The 20,379-nt window shown below is 40.8% G+C and overlaps 1 protein-coding gene across 1 annotated transcript in view; it reads right to left on the reverse strand.

The window, feature by feature from the left end:
• kcnh5b (potassium voltage-gated channel, subfamily H (eag-related), member 5b) overlaps window positions 1–19,877 on the reverse strand; it is a 117,205-nt gene extending 97,328 nt beyond the window's left edge. The window contains 4 exon segments of the mRNA XM_063908455.1: window positions 7,638–7,766; window positions 10,918–11,024; window positions 13,534–13,657; window positions 19,805–19,877. Coding sequence (XP_063764525.1) covers window positions 7,638–7,766; window positions 10,918–11,024; window positions 13,534–13,657; window positions 19,805–19,877 — 433 coding nt within the window.
• Window positions 19,878–20,379: the final 502 nt, after the last annotated feature.

Here is a 20,379-nt window from a genome sequence, read left to right on the forward strand (position 1 = left end):
TTTTATTTAGCTCCAGATCAAAACACTGCAAGCTGCGATGTTTGCAGAAAAAAAACAAGATACTTTGGCAACACCACAAATGTAAACAAACACCTGACAACCCACCCTAGAGAGAACTTCATTTGCATTCAAATGTGCATATTGATGACAAAAGTAGATCAGCTGTTCTTCTAAGCAAGAAGTACTGGTAATACTGGCCCAGTATGTACTTGGCATCGGATCGATTCAACATTTTGCAGTATCGCCCACCCCTATACTACACTGCTTTCCAGTTTTCACCCCATCCCTCACTCCAACACCTCTTGATAGAAATCCTTTTCATTTATCTTATTGGTATGATGGTTTGTAGTGTGTATATCTTAATTCTACTGTCTGTATTACACCGTCTATATCTCTACTACCTCTACAGCCACCATGTGTACTGCTGTAGTGCTCACAGTGATTATACATAAGAACTGTTTACATCTGTCACACCTCTTTATATTATACAAATACACTGCGCTGCTTCTTTTGCACTTCTTGTAGGATGCTTAATGCATTTTGTTGTCCCAGTACTGAACATAAAGTATAATCATTTTGCGATCGACACGTCTTTTATAGCTTTAACTTAAAATGTTGATTATTTATAAGTTTTCCTCTCATTACCAGTGATCAATTAAGTGATTCAACTCTTGTTTAATTGGTCGATAAGCATTTTATGTTACTGTTTTTAAAATGAATGATGAGAACGCTTCCTCTTCGTGTCTATTCCTGTTTTAATCTGAACTCTTAGTGCCAGTTTTGATTATGATATTAAACCCTAACTTCTAAGCATGAGCTCTTCCTAAATAATTCAGGCCCGTCCGGCCGCCGTGGTCCTTTTCCGTCCACATCGATGCCGTATGAAAGCAAACACAGTTACGGTCGCTCCTGCTGCACTGCTCTAAAAATAAAATCAAACGTTAGAAAGGGCAGAGAGCAGCACAACAGAGGCGCAGCGCGTACAGCGGTCACTGATCGGGATCGACCCGGCTCTTTGAAACGACCATTACAAATAAAAAGGTGACTTTGAAATAGCTTTTAACCCGAAAGCCTCCAGCCGTCTGTACAACCCCCCCTTCCCTCCGCTTTCCTTTCATCCATTCATTGCTCTGTGGGAAAGAAGCCAAACACCGACACAGAAAACTTCATTCACAGTTCAATCAGAGTCCCAAACACTCGACTTCCCTCGAGGGAAACTGCTGTACTTACTTTTGTGTAACTTCCTATACATCTACACTACAGTGTACAGTGCAGCTTCCTTTATGTCCTTTTCTTTATGCTAATACCTCAACGTGGCTCTGAATCACCACAGATAATGAGCCTGGGTGCTTCTTAGCCAAAACACAGCCTTATACAGTTTGTTTCCCGGGGGGACTTGCCACAGGATAGTGCTTACACGTTATATATTGGACATTATATCGTTGGTTTTTTGAAAGCATACTTGCCTCTAATATGTAAGGCATACAGTCAGTGACAGGTGGGAAGAAACTGAGTCCCTTAAAATACTGCAACTTTACACAACTATTAACATCTTAAGAAGCTTTTTCTGAGTTTCATCAACTACATTTTACACTAAATATTGCCTTTTTTGATTGCGAGTCTCTAGTTTGCAGGTTCGTCATTACAAGATGAGCAGTAAAACATATGGACTCTGCTGGGTAAACACATTGCACCTCTAAAATAATACATTGTTTTACCTATTTCAGACAATACATTCACAAAAAAAGGTTAAAGAAAGTGCAGAAGTTTAAGGTTTGCTTTAAAATCTTACACATTGTTTTGTTTTTAAACAGAAACTGTACTTTTTCCCTTTGATGCATACATTGGGACTGTGACTTTTGGAAGAGGGTTAACTACATGTTGACTGACAGGTGCACAGAAAGGAAAAAACTAAATAGAGACAGACTCCAGCAAGAACTCCCCTCTACTGCATCTGGTGCTATGATAATGATAAAGATAAAGATAGTATTTTTAACCGGAGGACATCAGTCTGTCTCTTCTTCCTCAGCGTTCTTGAGCCATTCAACTTTTTCATCTACAAAGGCCCAAAATATTTCCATTTGGAGAAACACACACACTTACATTTGCATCGTTTCTGAAGTTGCAGCGTGTTTCTCCTAATGGAGATGTTTTTGACAGCTGGAAAAAACACACGCCGACTCCTACGAACTACACTTAAATAATGAGCAAACAAAACCCCTCCACACAACTGTAAAGCAAACAGTTGTTATGTCACCATTAGAGGCTCACTATGCAACTCCCATGCTGCAAAATCAGGACCATGGAGAGCAGCCAAAGCAGGAAGTGGATCAAGGCTTATTCATCAGCCACCTTCATCAGCTACATTATCACAGACTACAGCTGGTGCACATGTTCGAAGGCAACCATTACTTTGCTATAGACTTATTCAAATACACAATCCCACTCCATTACACAACGCACCTTGCTGTTAGTAGAGTCATTGCTCAATAAGAATGCATGAAAAGGTCAATGCACAACAGGGTACACCTAAGAGGGCCTCTGACAGCTTCTGGGTCCAGCTGCAGAGGTTGCACATCTGATATTTGAAGAAGCTTTAAAGCCTCTTCACATACATTCTTGCTTAGAAATGCAGCTTTTTGTTTGTGTATATTCTTCATTTGAAGTCACACGGGTTAAATGCGTATGCTCGTTTGATTTCATTGAAGCAGAAGTGTGACGGCAGAACTTTTTTAATTGCAAAGGCGTAGTTTTTCATGACGGTTCACTTAAGCAAAAGTGCTTTTTCTACAGTATACTGCCCATACAGTAGCACAGATTGCATAATCCACTGTATTGTGTGCATGCATTTGAGAGCACCATGTTCCAATGTGTTCGAGAAATAATAGGGAAGCACTGGCTCGGAAAGCAAACCCAGAACCACTTTCATCATGGAGTAAATTGGAGGAATTTGTCTTGGTTGGATTCATGTAAATACATAGTGACAGCTCACAGGCTCCCACTGTACGAAGTGACACATAAAGCATGAGGGGAAACTGCAGTAAATAAGAGAGAGTGTTTTTTTACGGTTAATAAAAATGCTGTTGCTACGGCTTCCCTCAGGAATGCAACACCGTTTGATTTATCGGACTGGAACACAATGGAAGTGGAAATATAAAAAATAAAAAACGTGAATGCCTGAGCTAAAAATAACAGGGGAGCAGAAGTAGTGCACGCAGCGACAAAGTGATTCCTGAAATGAGATTTTGATCAGCGGTTCCACTTTCCGAATTCACAGAGCGGTGTGTCCTTCAGCAGAGAGATGCTCAGCACACAGGAACGGCAGGAAAACTGTTCATATTTAACATTGAGCAGTGTGGATATCTAGCTTCTCTCCTTAGGGTGCATGGTTCATCTAAACTCATCCAAACAACACTTTACTACGTGTTCTTCAGAAGCAAAATGGGACTTAAGCGCATGTTGTTGCACAAACTTCTGTTTTACAATGTGTTAAACAATCCCTGACATGTTGAGCTGTTCAAGTAGACTTATAAATCAGGGTTGGATGTTTAGGTAATGGAGGGGAAGAGGTCAGTACGTCACTGAGGTTAATACATTGACACAGATGTTGAAGTACAGTTACTATGCTCCAGATATCTGGAATAAACTCCCAGAAACCTGCAGGTCCGCTGCAACTCTTACTACTTTTACATCCAGCCTGAAGACAATTCTTTTTGCCGCTGATCGTAATTGAACGCTGCACGGTGACTTTTATACCTGTGTTATTCATGTCTTATGTTCATTTTATTCTCTTTGCTTTTTAAGAACCTAAATGCTATTTTCATCTGTAGTCAAACTAACTCAACTTCTCTCAGTTTTTTTAAACAACAGGATGAAGATAGGGTCTAATATTTAAACACAATGCTTCTAATCCTCAATCCCCAGCTTCAATCCCATAGTAAAACATTCAATAAAAATAAAGGATTTAATCGCTAAAATGTTTGGTGTTTCTGCCTGGAGCACTCGTGTTCCTGCTCCTGTACTGATCAGATGTCTGCCTAAAATGAAGTCCCGCCCGAGGCAGCAGCCGTCTGTGGAGCTTTAAAACTGTTTAGCTTTGCTCCTCTTTATTTTCTTGCCGTCTTACTACACGATGCAGGATGCTGACCGTGTTTACTGTAGCTGCTATACTTCCATGGGCCTAACTGTAACAACAACAACAACAACTAGTGGCCGTGCAAACAAAATATAACTTTTAATTCATAACAACGAAACAATCAGGTCAATATAACCCAAATATTGATCTGTGTAATCCTAAAACCGAGTCATTTCCAGCATGTATTTGATAAAGCTGTCAAAGATGAGCAACCGGTGTTACCAGACAAAGACATATGTGCTATCATGTGCCCTTAAATCTTCTTCCTCCATTCCTGATTTTGAAGTAACACGGGACAAATGCTTGTTTAATTTCACTAAAACAGAAGCTTGAGTGCAGGACTTTTAATTGCAAGGTCTAACTATAATCACAACAACCAATGGCAATGCACGCAGCAACGGGTATTCGATGTTTGGAAATCATTTATAAAAAAAGGCACTTGCTTAATCTGGAGACTGTGGAAAGATGAGATTAATAATGTACATCTTCATAAGTGTGCCCTGATAAATCCGTCAGCAACCATCCATAATGCATAGCAGAGTAAGAACAGTAAAAGGAGGGGTCAATCAGGGCAGAACATCGGCTTTAACACACATGTAAATGTATGTAGTAATGCCGCGCTGAGGATGGACTTCAGCAGATCTCTCCCTCGCTCAGATGATGGTGATGCGATGTGGCGTGCCGAGCCGTCGGAGCAGCCAGAGTCGAGGCTCAGAGCGAGTTTCGGTCTGCAGCACAAGCTAACTCAGATGCCCACGCCTGCAGAAAGCAGATCTCCCTCCATCACACACGGCCCCCACCACCACCCCCTCTGATCATGTGTTGGGTTAAACTGCAGCCCGCTGTACGCTGCTCTATACCAGTGCGTCCTCACTGTGGCCTCAGCACTGCTGCCGAGCATCGTAGTATTTTCAGTCTGGCAGCATGTCGGTCAAACCCCATCGGCCAAATGCAGCTGACCTGTTGTTGTTTTAGAAGCACTGAAGTACATTCATTCAAGTAGTGTACTCATATTTTAACATACATGTACTTTACTTGAGTTCCTTTTTGATGCTACTTTAAACATGACCCTCAGAGTTATATATAAAACACATGATATGCTTGAACGATAGGATCCAATACTTGAGTATTTAATCAAATTGGCTGCACGTTGACAAACTGCAACATTAAAATGCTCTTAGATGCATCTGTAATCAAGGAAAAACGTAGAATATAATAAAATAATACTTCAAAAAGATCCATCATGCAAAATTAGATCGTATGAAACTTTCAGTAAATTTAGTTTACAATATGTTCTTATTTTATTCTGAAATTACATTTAACACCGCAGATAAAACATCAGAGGACTTTTTGTGCATTAATTTTGAAGCTAACCCTTTTGTACTTTAGTATAACCCTCAATGGGAAGGTTGTGGGTTCAATTCCAGCACTGGCAGTCAACATGTTGTAGTATATGAACGAACGGTGTGTAAATATAAGCTTACTTGAGCAAATGGCACTGCTCTGTTTGAACGAGGGAATGATGACGTGTTGAATGTAATCAAAACCATGTACCATTTAAGGTCTTAGTATTTCTACTTTTACTTAATTGAAGGCTCTAAGAACTTCATACACTAATGTTAAAAAGTCCTTTCATTACTGTCTGATGACTGTGAAGAAAAGCTGTCTGTTTAACAGTGCAGAAACCTTTCATTTTCAACACCATTTCATTTCGAAGAATCACGAGTCACACTGCGACGGGATCAGCGCTTCCAATATCTGAACTTGTAAATTGACCACATTATTACCTGAAAGGCAGCTAACTGTACAGTATGTGAGTGAAATGGAAGAGACTTTGTCCTGTTCCTTTTAACGAACTATGGATGAACTCTGGTATTAGTTTTTTCTACAAATCACGACGGATTACAGAATCCCATCCGAAGTTTTGTCACACTGTCATCAGGAGCAGCAGCTAACTGGCAGAGACGTCTACACACTGATGTGACAATATGACTTTCAGTCAAGCTCTGTAATTGCATGTTAAAGCCTTGTTGTTCACGTGTCGCTGAGCAAACATAATGAACCAACAAACAAATCACAAGACAACGGAAGGCAGGTCTCTGCAGCACGGGGGGATGCATGTAAACACACACAGTTTGAGTGAACCCTGTACATTAAAAAGGGGGAAGGGTGAGGGATCCTTGTCAAAGGGCAAACACACCCGCTCAGCGGTGCCAGGAACCACTCCTCGGGCAGGAAGCTGACACTGTGCATCAGTCAGGGCACAGAAGACAACACCACCCACATCGCCCGTGATTCCTGACAGCATCCCAGCCTCCTCAAACAAAAGCTGACAGCTCGAGACGTTCTCGCATCACAAGGAAACGCGACTCGACTCGCCTCTTTTTTCTCCAGCCGCAGCTCAGCATGAAACAGAGAGTGTGGAGAGAGAAGACGTGCAGTAAGGGAGAATGTTCTGAGACTCCTCACAGGAAGAGAAAAGGGAGAAAGAGGAAGAAGAATGGGTTTGGGAAGAAGGAGAAAGAGGAGGACACTTGAAGCAGGTGACAAAGGAAAAAGAAGAAAGACATACTAAACTAAAGAGTATGACACTGTCATTGAGGAGGAAGCTCAGCTGTGCTTTTAGTATGTTCAAAATGACAAGGCTGATGTGTAAGAGGTATAATGTCCACATCTTTAGCTTAGTTTAGCGTCTTAGCATACAGCTGAGGTTGATGGGAATGCCATCAGTTTTCTGGAATTTGTACTGGACAAATTACACTTTGGACACAATATTTGTTTGAAATAAATAGTCAGAGAGTCATTACAAATCATCATGAGGTGAACATGAGATTCAGTAACACATTTTAAGACAATTCATCCAATAGTTTAAAGATACATTTGTTGATCTGCCCAAAAATTCATCCAGGTTTTGAGATATTTGGTCCGGAAAAACGAATGAACCTACTGGCTGAAAAACAACAAGTAGGAGGAAGAGAAGATGAGAGGACATCAGAGCAGATGAAGAGAAGACCATCAAGAAGATGAGAGGGGGAATGACAGAAAAACAGGGGAGACACACAGAGGAGGAGAATAATAAAAACATCAGGGAGGAAGATGACGAGAGGATGGACTAGAAACTGAAGGAGGAGGATGAGGAAACCTTATTAAATGTCTCATCAGAAGCAAACTGCCTTTATACTTTCACATCCAGCCATGTACTCATTTGCTCCCCACTCGTACATGTCACATCATCCTGCATAATGCTGCCTCTCTGCTGAGACTCCTCACAGTTCCTGACAGCGACGCCCCGAAAATCCTCTTCTCTGGTGGAGAAACGGCTCGTCGTGTACTCTTAACTTCAAGCTTTCCATCCCATCAAACCCTTCTGATCACACACCGTATGTCTCCATCTCTTTGACAGCATTCTGTGTATTATCTCATAATGAAACACATGCATCAGAAAGAGCCTTTAATAAAGCAGAGAGAGAGAGAGTGTGTTGTGCTGCAGAGAATCTCTCACCTTTAGTGGTCTCGTCTTCGATGGGCTGCTTGAAGAGAGTGATGTCTTTAAAGGTGCAGAGGAACAGGACCACTTTGTCGTTCTCGTTCCTGATGGGAGCCACTTGCATGTAGAACCACACTGGACTTCCTGCAGAGACAAATAATGAAAATAAAGAAGACTTCCCGTCACAATTTCCCAGAGCCCAGGATGATGCCTTTAAAAAGGTCTCGTTTTGTCCAGCAGTCTAAAAACGTAGTCTACAATGACATGAAAACACAAGTACTCAAACTCTGCATAGTTTATCTACATGACAAGAAATAAAACCAGTTTGAAAAGGTTCTTATGATAAATTGCATATTTAATGGCCATAAAAACAACCTAAATGTCATTGCTTTTACTTGCTTTTTTTCATACACAGCTATTCCACAAGCACTGTTGGAGTGAGTTTGGGGTTCAATGTTTTTTTAGCTGTAATTGTTGAGGATGTGATGATAAAGTATGTAAATCTCGACCGATGGAAACTTCCTAAAAGAGGAGAGAAGAAGAACAGTATGTCGTTATAACCGACATTTCTTCAATTCAGAGGTATTTGAGATAGTCGTTGATAATTTGTCCTTTAACAATTCAAGTCCTGGATCTTGAGTCGTGGCTGTGCCTGTTGCTGTGGTCATGAGTCGTGGATCCGGAGTCATGGATCATTAGTCCTGGATCTTGAGTCCTGGATCCCTTGTCGTGGATCAGGAGTCGTGGATCCTGAGTCATGGATCATTAGTCGTGGATCTTGAGTCCTGGATCCCTTGTCGTGGATCCCTTGTCGTGGATCCCTTGTCGTGGATCCCTTGTCGTGGATCCCTTGTCGTGGATCCTGAGTCATGGATCCTGAGTCGTGGATCAGGAGTCGTGGATCCTGAGTCATGGATCATTAGTCGTGGATCATTAGTCGTGGATCTTGAGTCATGGATCATTAGTCGTGGATCTTGAGTCCTGGATCCCTTGTCGTGGATCTTGAGTCCTGGATCCCTTGTCGTGGATCATGAGTTGTGGATCCGGAGTCGTGGATCATTAGTCGTGGATCCTGAGTCGTGGATGCTGAGTCGTGGCTGTGCCTGTGGTACTGTGCCTGTGGTCCTGCCTGATGCTCACCTTAGTAGTGCTTTGATGGCTCCCACAGGATGGTTGACATCACCTGGATTCATCGTCTTCTTAGTTATAAGCATTTTCCAGCATTTGAATTAACTATGTTGTAAAATATTCTCTCTTTAATTTACACACCACATCTATTGCACGTCTCTCCGTCCTGGTAGAAGGATCCCTCCTCTGTTCCCCTCAAAAAGTTTCTTCCATTTTCCACTGTTAACTGAGGGGTTTCTTTGGGCTCATAATAAAGGAAGTTGTAAAAGCAAGTTAGATGAATTTTCAAGATGATCATTATAACAGATGAGCCGTTATATTCTGTACAGATCCTGTCGTGCTCACAATAATAAATCTAAAAGACCTCTCCTGCCGTCCCCGATAATGTTTTAAAAAGAAGAATGTGGGCCCCGGCCGTGACGCGACTGGCTGGGGCACCTGCACTGTACGCCGGCGACCCGGGTTCGATTCCCGACCCGTGGTCCTTTCCGGATCCCACCCCGACTCTCTCTCCACTGTCCTATCCGATTAAAAGGCAAAACAAAAAAAAGAAAGAACAATGTGATCCTGCTGCTCTCCTTCCTGTCCACCGTACGTGACGTTCACTTCCTCTACCCTTATTAACCCTGATGTGGTTTTAACAACTTAATGCTAAGGTCATCACTTTTAGGGAACTCACTGTTCCTCCTGCTCAGACTTTAGGTTTCCGTGACTTTATTGCCTCCTCACACACTTTTAGGAGAGTTCAACACACACTTACTGTGGATACAAGTTGTTTCTAGTCAAGATCAATCTCATTTATATGCAGCCTCCATAAAAGTGCTGGAGTCGTCAGCAAATTTGAGCCATTTTTAAAATGAATCCTTTTTATTTTTTGCTGTTTCTGCCTCCCCCGCCTCGCATCGTGCCCTCGTAGGGGATCCCTCCTGGGAGACGGGGACCTTTGGGACTATTTTAGTCTGCACACTTTGTCCACTCCCTGCTGTATAAGCGCTCTCTGCTGCTGCCTCCATCCGACTGGACTGAAGAGTCTACTGTTTTCACACCTCCTCAAACATACAGCTGAACTCTCAGTCAACTTAAAGATATATTTCAGGATATGTTCAACTTAATTTACATTTCTTAAATCATTCATATTTTTCCTATAAAGATTTCATCGTACATCCATCCATCCATATTGCAGCGTGTGATATTTGCATCGGTTCCTCAAACAAGAAGAGCATGAATAATAAAAAATGATGGAATTTAAATAGTGTGTAAAAACTCCTTTCCAGAGACAGAAAATTAAACATAACTTAGGAAAAAATATATATATTCCACTGAATTAACCATTAATTGCTAGTGTTAGAGTAAATAAATGACCTTGCTCAATAAAAATAATACTGTCAGCAGGACAAAGAAACTACTGTTATTATTCTTTAATTATAATTAAGTGATTTTCATTGTCCAAAACAAAAGAAGACAGAAGAAGGAAGACATTGTATTTATGATTGAGCTACGATAAAATGCCAACAGATATATTGAGTCCAGTTGTCCCTCTTTTAGCTCCATTTTTGGACTCCACCATCTGGCTATTTAGCTGCAAAATGCTCTCCAACTAGTCTCTAGTCTGCTGCTGAGTAGATAGTGTACAGTGGGCCTGCAAATGGGAGAAATGCTGCTGAGAAAAGCAGTAAATAAACCAAAACAATAAGTTGTGGGCCTAAAAATCTGTTGAGAGTAAAAGGTGCTCTTTCAGAAATTCAACTTTGTGAAAACCTGTTTGAACGAAGACTTCTTCAAATTAATTTGGAGCACCAAAAAGCTTCTTAAAATAAACAACCTGATGAGTTTTACCACAGCTATTACTGCTGAAGTGTGAAGGTACACCAGACATGAGTGCTATGGTTGAGAAATGATTCAGTAGCGCTGGTTTAAGATTCTCAAAAGAGATGTTTTTATGCTTTTCTGTTTTGTAAATTCTTGCAAATTGAGTGCATTTTGGTTTAAGACGGTTAGTTGGACAAAGCAAGAAAAAAGGCAGGTTCTATGAGCATTTTTCACAGTTCTCTGACAGTGTATCGATCAAATTATCAAGCAATAAACTGAATATTTGATAATGAAAACAATGTTTAGTTGCATTCCCCACTTTGTGTCCTGAAGTTAAGTGAAGTAAATGAGCACTCACTGTTCTTTCTGTACAGCAGGATCTCGAAGCAGTTGGACTCGTAGTTGTCGAACGTCTGACGGACTTCGTCGATGGACTTCTTGTCCGTCAGCTCTCCGTACATAAAACTGGAAAGGGAAACAGACAATGTGAGATACAAATCAATACCTTTAACCTTTGCCCTCTGTCCATTAAGTTTTATGCTTGCTTTATAGAGAAGATTGAAGCAGCAGCATAAATCCCGCTCACAGTGAAGGATTGGGTTAGGATTGGGGCAGCCGGCATTTCCTGGCATGGTTGTAATTATTCCTTAAAAAACGGCTGAAGACATTTTAATCAGTGCTAATATAATCAGTCTGACACACACACACACACACACACACACACACACACACACACACACACACACACACACACACACACACACACACACACACACACACACACACACACACACACACACACACACACACACACACACACACACACACACACACACACACACACACACACACACACACACACACACACACACACACACACACACACACACACACACACACACACACACACACACACACACACACACACACACACACACACACACACACACACACACACACACACACACACACACACACACACACACACACACACACACACACACACACACACACACACACACACACACACACACACACACACACACACACACACACACACACACACACACACACACATCAGGGAATCCAAACATGGCTGCCCTTTCTGCAGCCACATCACATCTTCCCATGCATGTGCGTCCTACACTCAATATTTATCGGACCTGTGAATGCTCCGGAAATGTTGTTTGTAAAGTTATAAATGAATCTTTCTCAACAAAAGTTAATCAACATTCTCCCCCACCACAACGTGTGATTGACAGGTGGAAGAGCAAACACACCTGAGCACTTCCAATAACACATAAATGACACTAACCTGGACGTAACTCAAATGTAAATATAAAGCTTGTTGTGTTCTCTGCCAGCTTCGATTGTGGCAGAATGCTATACTTTATTAAATGAAGACACTTTGGCATTAACCCTGTTTGTTAGTAGATTGATTTATAGCATAGAGAGATAATAGATTAGTAAGAAACTTTAAATATCCCTCAGCTAAATGTCTTATTGATTAAGATGAAACCCCTGTGGACGATACAACAGGAGTGATATTGACATTCACATTAAAAAGTCCAAATATAAACAATACATTTGAAAGGAACTTCAAGGGACACAAAGCAAGAGGGGACTCCTTTTTAGTAAATGTCACCTACTGCCTGTATCATAGCAGTTCCACTGGTCCCTTCTTAACTGTACATCAAATTAGTTTCAACAAATTAGAAACTTGACTGTTTTTATTTCCAAAAGATGTAAAACTAGCAAATATTTCACCATAAGAAGCAAGAAAGGATGAAAATGTTGTCTTGTAGAGCTTTGTTTTGCCTGAATCATCTATTGTAGCTGCTCAGAGGCATCTTGTCTCCTGATGGTTTTCATATTTGTGTCCCCTTTCCACAATAGTACTTCTGACCCTCTGCAACCCTTCCACCAACGCTGGTGTCTCTAAACCAGTGTCACCAAGTCATACAATTGCACTGCACGACAGAAATGGCACTGGATCCCATTAACGAGCCTCCAGCTTCCATCATGTTGGCAGCAGCCTGTGATTTTGAGCCCTCTGTGGACTCTTCTGTGTCTGAGAGGATTGTTAGTATCCTCGACCCAGAGTAGCAGGAAGTGGACGGATACATCTCACTGTTCTCACTTGGATTGGAGTCTTAAGGAGAGACTTTTTAGCTGCTGACTAGTCCAGTCCCTCACCCTAGGTTAGACGTGAGAGACACCGGTGGAAAAGAGTCATTCTTTGGAGTTTGATTTTTAAAATTGTCCTGACTGACAGGCGAGAAAGACACCGTCCTCAAGCTGGACCAGGAAGAAATTGGATTCATTTCCGACTCTCACTCAGCAGTGTGCCATCTTCTTGTCTTTACAGTGTGAGTTTCTGAGCGTCACACCTTTCTTTGCACGAGACAGGAAAAAGGGATCAAGGAGTAAACCTCTAAATATCCTGTAAACAGCTCCCCAGTGTGGTTTTAATGATCACCACAGAAGCACGAAGGTACAAAAGATAGTCACTTTCTGATCTTTTCACCCTCCCTCTAACACGCTGCTTGAATAATGGATGGAAACGAATTTTTAAAAAAGGACATTCAGTGATTATTTGCAGGATAAATTGAGCACTTTAGAAAAAGGACATGTCTTAGTCACAGCTACTCCGGTGTTGTTTTAACTTATTAGGAAGCTGGTGCTGTAAAGATATATGGGTTCTTATTAGTTCTACTTTAAATGAAGCACAGTGCATTAAAATAAAAACACGCAAGACATATAGATTCATTAAAAGAGAGAATGCTAATGTAAAGTAATTATGCACATGAACATTTTTGCATATTTAGATACGCTGTGAGTGCAATTACAAGAAAGCAACAACACTTATCGCTCCATTAGCATACTAATAATCATTGCTTTGCATTAAACAACTAAAGCTGTGCACGTTTACACTGCAGTCATGATATATAATACAACCAGATGAATGGTTTACCTGCATGTGCTGCTCTTCTGCATGACTTCAGCCCTGTGGAAGCCAGACAGCTTGCAGAATCCGTCATTGCTGTAAACTACGGGCCACTCCACGATCTGCGCGTTTCCCAGGAGGAAGCTGGTCTCTGGAAGATAGACAGCACAGAGAGCACGTCAGCATCAAATATGAAGAACAGATAAAAGGCTGCAAAGCTTCTAAACCTCTTGAGGAGACTGTGCAGGGATTTGTTATGTCACATCAAAATATGAAAAGTTACAGCCAAAGCAATCTGTCTCAACTCTCGAGCTATTGCGAAACAAAGTCTTATGATCACACTGACCAGAATTAAGGATGTATGCATGTCAATTTTACAATCTGTTGCACCAAAAGATTGAAACTAAATAAACAGCTCTTTAAATTCCTAGTTTACTCCTTTTTTAAAACTTAAACCAACTTTAAAGACTGATTGGTAGATAAACTGACTACTGATGTGGTCTGAACGTTTATAGATTCATATTTTGTCCTAGAGTGCATTTTTAACTAAACACAGATGGCATTAAATCTAAATCTGGTGTGCAGGAAAGTCTTTCAGTCCTTCTCAAAAGCAGGTGTTTTTTTAATCGGCTGCTATACACTTAAAAAGCAGAAGATAGCAACCATTATTTGGCTAACAGAAATCTGGAACCTGACAAGTCTTCTGTGTAAAATCAAGCTTCCCCTTGTACCTTAATCTAAGCATACTACCTCTACCAACAAAAGATGAACACAAAAGAATAACATGTAGGCCTAGAAAGCAGTCAAGCCAAACACAGCAGTTAGCTAACATGCTAATCAAGTCAAACACAGCAGTTAGCTATCATGCTAATCAACACTGCTCAACAAATAGAAAATAAACAACAGGTTCCAGCTTTACTTCCTTAAATCCCCCTGGAAGCCATCATTTCAGATACCTGCAGCGTCAGACGTGTTTGTTACTGGCTGTTTAAAAGCCCCGCCTTCTTAAAGCCAAAGCCCCCTTGTCCTCTGTTCTCGCATTAGCTTCTGCTAGCATTAGCTTCTGCTAGCATTAGCTTCTGCTAGCATTAGCTTCTGTAAGTTAATGTATTTTTCAAATTCTCATAGGTTTATTCAACTTTTATTTAGAAAACTAAACAGGTTTAAACTGAAAACTACATTCACCACCTTAAGATGGTGGACCACATGTCCAAAACTTTGGTCTAGTCAAACTAATCTTTAATCAATTGTACTTATTAGACAGAAAATGAACAAGCAAAACAGTCTGCAGGCTGCAAATGAATTACTCTAAGGAGGAAGAGGATATTAAGCATCTCCAATATGCTGTAATGTTCACAAACAGTTCATTTCCCTCTCTGCCAAGCCCCTTGTTAAAGCTGACATGCTAGCTAGCGGCTACAGTGTAGTGTAAATACTAAAGAAGCAGCCTGGTTAAAAAACCACACTGAAGAAACATCTGCAGAGGAAAAATAACCACCAGTGCATTGCGTAATCACATGGAGATTAATTATACATTTGATATATTCTGCATGGCGGTAGCTCGGTCACCAGGGAGGACAATACAGGCGGGTGTAACTGTTTAGCTTCCCATAAGCTATAAGCTACATTGCAGAGCTGTAAAGTATGCAATATGACTTCAGATGGATGGAAATCAATCTAAAGAGATTTTGCATCTGCTTGAGTTTGGTAATCTATCACAGCGAACCCCTGGGTCATTTTCTTATTGCTTTGGAGATAAAAATATGCGGAATATGTCCCAGGAAAACTGGTTTCACACGACTACAATAACTGTGATGGATGTTTCCAACCCAGGATTTGGGAAATATCGTTGTGGGCTTATGTAAAACCTTTCTGATTATCTGAACACTTGACCACGAGACTTATTTTAAGGACTTCCAGCAATTAATTTAGGGTAAACAAACAATGCTGCAGGAAATGTATATGGTAGTGATGCTTTTAAATTCTCGAAAGCAGGATACCAACCCCCACATTTTAATTATTAACTCAATTGTTCGATTAACCTACTCTCCTGTGGTATTTATCTCCTTATATGATTGTGTAAAATAGCCTTCTCTACACTTTCAAGTGCAAAAATACGCTTTTATCCCCAGAAAACAGTCAACTTTAGAGGTATTTTGTTTAAAAATATATCATAACCAGTTAAGTCCAACATGTTTTCTTTGCAAATGTTCCACTTCATGTCAGTAAACCCCTAAATTACCTGTAATGATACTTAGAAAAGCACTTTAATGTGAGATACAGCCCTAAACTGGTGATGCCAAGCATACAAAAATAAGATCCAGGCTGTTCTAATCCAAAATAACCCTTCAAAATAAGCTTTTTTGTTGTGGGACTATACGCTGATGCACTCCAATTCTCCTTTTGGTGCATTTAAGGACACTCCACAGACAAGTTGACAGTCAGCTGCTGTGTAATGAAACCCCGGGAGACTTGAGCAACAGACTATGAAGAGTCAGATGTTGTCCTTGACTGAGCAACAAGTAGACCCAAAGGAAAACCATACATGGACACATGGTGACAACAATTATAGGAATTTCCAATGTTCTGTTCCTGAAATGTTCCTGCAGGTAAGAGTTTCTCCCCCACAACAACAAATAAGACTTCCTGTTTCAGCTACATAACTGCACATTGATGAACACGTTACATAAGTGTCCACTGTAATGAATTCAGAAGCACAGGTATGGTTCAAGTCTTGCATGTTATTCTTTAATAGCAACATAGTTTTCTGACGTTTCAAAGAGGAGCTGAATCTATAAACTGCTTTAGAACGTAACGGGCATGTTTTTATCCAAAGTGACTTACAAAAAGTGCAATCAACCCAAAAGAAACTAACTCAAATCAGCAAGAATCCTGTAAATATTTAAGCTTCAAATGGGCTAAATCTTTGCAGGTGCTACTGCATTGGTGCTGCACACAGGAATATATAAAAAGCTATATGCATTGTGTAATTAATGAACAAAAACTGCAGATTTTACGCTTCAACGCTAGCCATCTGCTGTACTGTTAACTTTGGCAGGTAATCATTCACTACTAAGAGTCTCCTCTTTCCAAAGAACTGGTTGGCTGAGAGAATTTCGGGATGAAGCAGCTCTTAAAATGCGTGCATGCCCAGAAACATCACAAGCATGCAGTGTTTTCCACAAGATTTGTTTAAAGCAGGGATAAATAAAAAGCATTTGAACTCAGTAAATACACTAACACTCCTGCAGAGAAACACAGACGCAGGAATTCATGACGGCGTGTCAGCAGCTCTGTCAGGCGGGTTTTAGAGTAAAACTCTCAAACAGCATTCGATTGATTTTACAAGGCATCCATCGGAGGCTATAAAAACATTGTAATGAAAACCCTCACAGGTATCTAATAAAGCAACAAATTGGTTCTCTATATCTGTCAAACTCCCACCAATCATGTGACATAACGGGGGAAACGAATATGGTATTTTAGAGCAAGCTAGTTTATTCTAAGCAGTGACCTTTTATAAAGTTAATTAAGTTCAAGAAGGTGTAATAAGAGGTTGACAGGGTAACTGCAGAAGAATAGACTGGTTTACTAATGAGTTTCACCTGAAAACTGTCTGGACTTTTCTTATCTTAAACAAACTTCACCTGGTAGTCTTTAAGTTTCTGTCTACTCTGTCACTAGGAAACTGCTCACTGCAGTTTAAAGGGGCCCTATTAGGATACTTTTTTATTGTGTGCCTCTTCTGTGACGTGTTTCCATGCTTTAATGTGTTTTAGTATATCATTAATCTCAGTGAACATTGTTGACTTTGCTCTACAGGCATACAAGCAATTAGATGATGAAAGTAGCTTCATTAATCAGTTAATTGTTGGAGAAATGGTTAAGAAAAAATGTCTAATATTAAAGAGGAGCAAGCAGTTTTAACTTCTAGAACTGCTTTTTCCACTTTTTTCTGATATAGCATAGAGACCACCTGATTGATTGCTAATTACTTGAGACAATTTCTGGAGATTGGATCAAATTGAAAGCAAACAGCCCTAAATACACTTCAGTGAATCAAATAAAGTCTGGCTTAGTCTGATAAAAGTTGAGCAGGGCCTGGCAGTGTGTTCAACGTGTCCTAAATTGGCCACCGTACACAGGATAAACCCTTTAGACGTAATACTATGGTCTCTTGTTCCACCCACAGGGCAAACTTTACCTTTCTGATTCCTCTTTTTATGTTGAAAACCTGATTTCTCAATGTGCTTTGAGTGAAATAATGCTTTCTGATTCACACAACTGCAGTGCATTATGGGTAAGATGTGATAGGGTCACACCTTTTTATGCAGAACCATCCAGAAAAATCGCAGCTTCATCTGTTCTCCGCCTCGGTTTCCAAACAATTACTTAAGAGATATTTCAGAACAAAAAGGAACTGTGGTTTCTTAAATATATCACTGTCTTGTTTTAAGTGTAAAAAGCTGCCGACCACAGCCTCCCATTTGCCCTTTGGTATTAAAGAGCTGACTAAGACGTTAAAAAAAACAGAATTGTCTTGACCTTTTTCCTGCTCTCCTCTTTTATCACAACCAATTTCTCAGCTGAGCCAAAGTGCGACCAATCTGGCCGCCTGGAGAAAAAGTGAAGCAGCTTCTGGCACAATGTTTGAAACATCAAGAGACTAAAACTATCCTCACTGAAAACCATTAATGAGATGTAGTGTTCATTGAACCATTATGGGTTAATCTGGGCCTGCCTGCAACACTGAAATAGTGTTTTACTTGCTTCCATGTTCAAAACAACTCTTCAACCAAACATGCGTCTTAAAGATTGTTTATTTGGAAATATACTGTAGATGCATTATACAAACGCATGCCTTAATGCACCTTTTCACATGTCTATTTACAAAAGCTTGTATGTTTTCTTCTGTATCTTCGTTATAAATCAGATCTTGCAAAGTAGTGCATTTTCTGCTCTTAAAATGTGTGCATTCCCCAAAAAACATCACAAATAAGCAGCGATTTCCTTAAAGGGAGCGAAGGAAAACATGCAAAACAGCATCTTTACTCTATCCTTTTTATAAAATAGATTTTGATATAAAGTAATCCATTCTAATTGCAGCCCTGTAGGTTATATACAGGAACAGGCAAACAAATGTCTAACCATAGCGATAAACTCCATGTGGTCCATGTTACATAATAGCTCCCAAGATTCCCCACTGTCAAAAAGCTGCAGCATCTGATCTGAGACAACTGAAAGTCTCCAAACAATCTCACACCTTTCTATCTCATTGCTCGAGTGACTTAATAAAAACGAAACTACACCAACGGCACCCGATGGCTCTCAAATTAAGCGCTGAATCTCCAGATAAAACATCCGGAAGCACGAACACCTTCCTCCGTCCACAACCCTGCGTTTCATTCCAGTCAATTACTCTGCTGACTTTTTCTGGGAAGATAAAGAAGAAATCAATCTAATCAGAAGGAGAGAGCGTATTTCTCAGGCCGGTGCCAAGTCCTACATGCGCACTTAATAGCGCGGATGGAGATACATTCTGTACTCTCTAATAAAACAAAAATGGGGCCGAGTAACACATTAAGGTACTGAATAACACCATCAACTATATGATTTACCCCAGTGGATCACTCACTTACCTCCCTTTGTTCACGTAGACACAACGCAGCTGTATTACATAATGACAGAGCTCACATTAAGGAGGTGTATTATCCAAACGTGACTCCCTTCTAGTGGAGACACCTTAATAAAAATAACAGGACTATAAAGAAGAGCCTGATTTGATTTTTCATTTATAAATCAGATGGCTCCAACTTATTGGCTGAGCACCTGTCAACATATGAGAGAGTTAATGAGCAAAATAAACTTTTAATCCTCTTTTCATCTCACTTGATTTGGAGACGTAATTGGATCTCGTTAAGACGAACACAATTATCAGGTGGGAAATAAAATGGTGCGTAAACTGGGGAGCATGTTGCGGTTATGAATTAAAATGTTCTCATATTTCCTCAAAACTGCAACACACGGTGTTCCCAGTGGAAATAATCCATGAATATGTTACTTAGACCAGTTTAACATAATTTATTATGATGTAAAACACCAGCACGTAGCCTTAGCAAGGGGGTGAACTCCATCACAGCAAAATAAATGCGGGCATAAAGTGAGATTTGTTGGGTTTATCCTCCACCAATGCTCCGTAGTTGCACTGGTGTAAAAGCACTGTATTCCAGCAGAGTAAGGGTCCAGACCGGATGGAAATCAACCCCGAAACAAGCCTCGCTCCGGCGCGCAGACTCACCACTTGATCGCCGGACGATGTTCTCCAGGAAAGTGTTCTGCGGTGCCACCAGCCCTCTCTTTCCCCCGGGCATCCTGCTGCGGGCGGACCTGGTGCGGGTCAGGGTGTGTGTCGGTGTGTGTGCTGCTCGGAGGTCGGTACTGACGCTGGCACTGTGTCGGACCGATGGAGAAGCTCATTGTAACCGCGCGCTCTGGCTGCTCGGGGCGCACTGAGCGAGAGGAGGCTGATCCCCGCTGCCTGACCGGGGCGCGAGGACGCATGCGTGACTGCTGCTGCTGCCGGGGGCTCGGTGCTTAAAGACAATTATGATACGTATAATGTTTGTGTAATGAATCACATGTGGAGAAATATAGCACGACTACAGACATTAGTCAGCATGTTCTGTATCGTCTTCTTCTGTGAGGTTGCTACCAACAGCAGACTAACTAAAGAAATAGATGTGTATGAATCCCAAAAGAACCAGTAACTGCTGGTATTACCTTTCTGTCTTCTTGTGCAATCAACATAACTGGATAAATGTACTTCTTTATCGTTACAGGGGCTGGCAGGTGTGTTTTTCTAACTTTAGACAG

Source organism: Eleginops maclovinus, chromosome 19 (genome assembly GCF_036324505.1).
Source record: "Eleginops maclovinus isolate JMC-PN-2008 ecotype Puerto Natales chromosome 19, JC_Emac_rtc_rv5, whole genome shotgun sequence".
In the NCBI taxonomy this organism is placed as follows: Eukaryota; Metazoa; Chordata; class Actinopteri; order Perciformes; family Eleginopidae; genus Eleginops; species Eleginops maclovinus.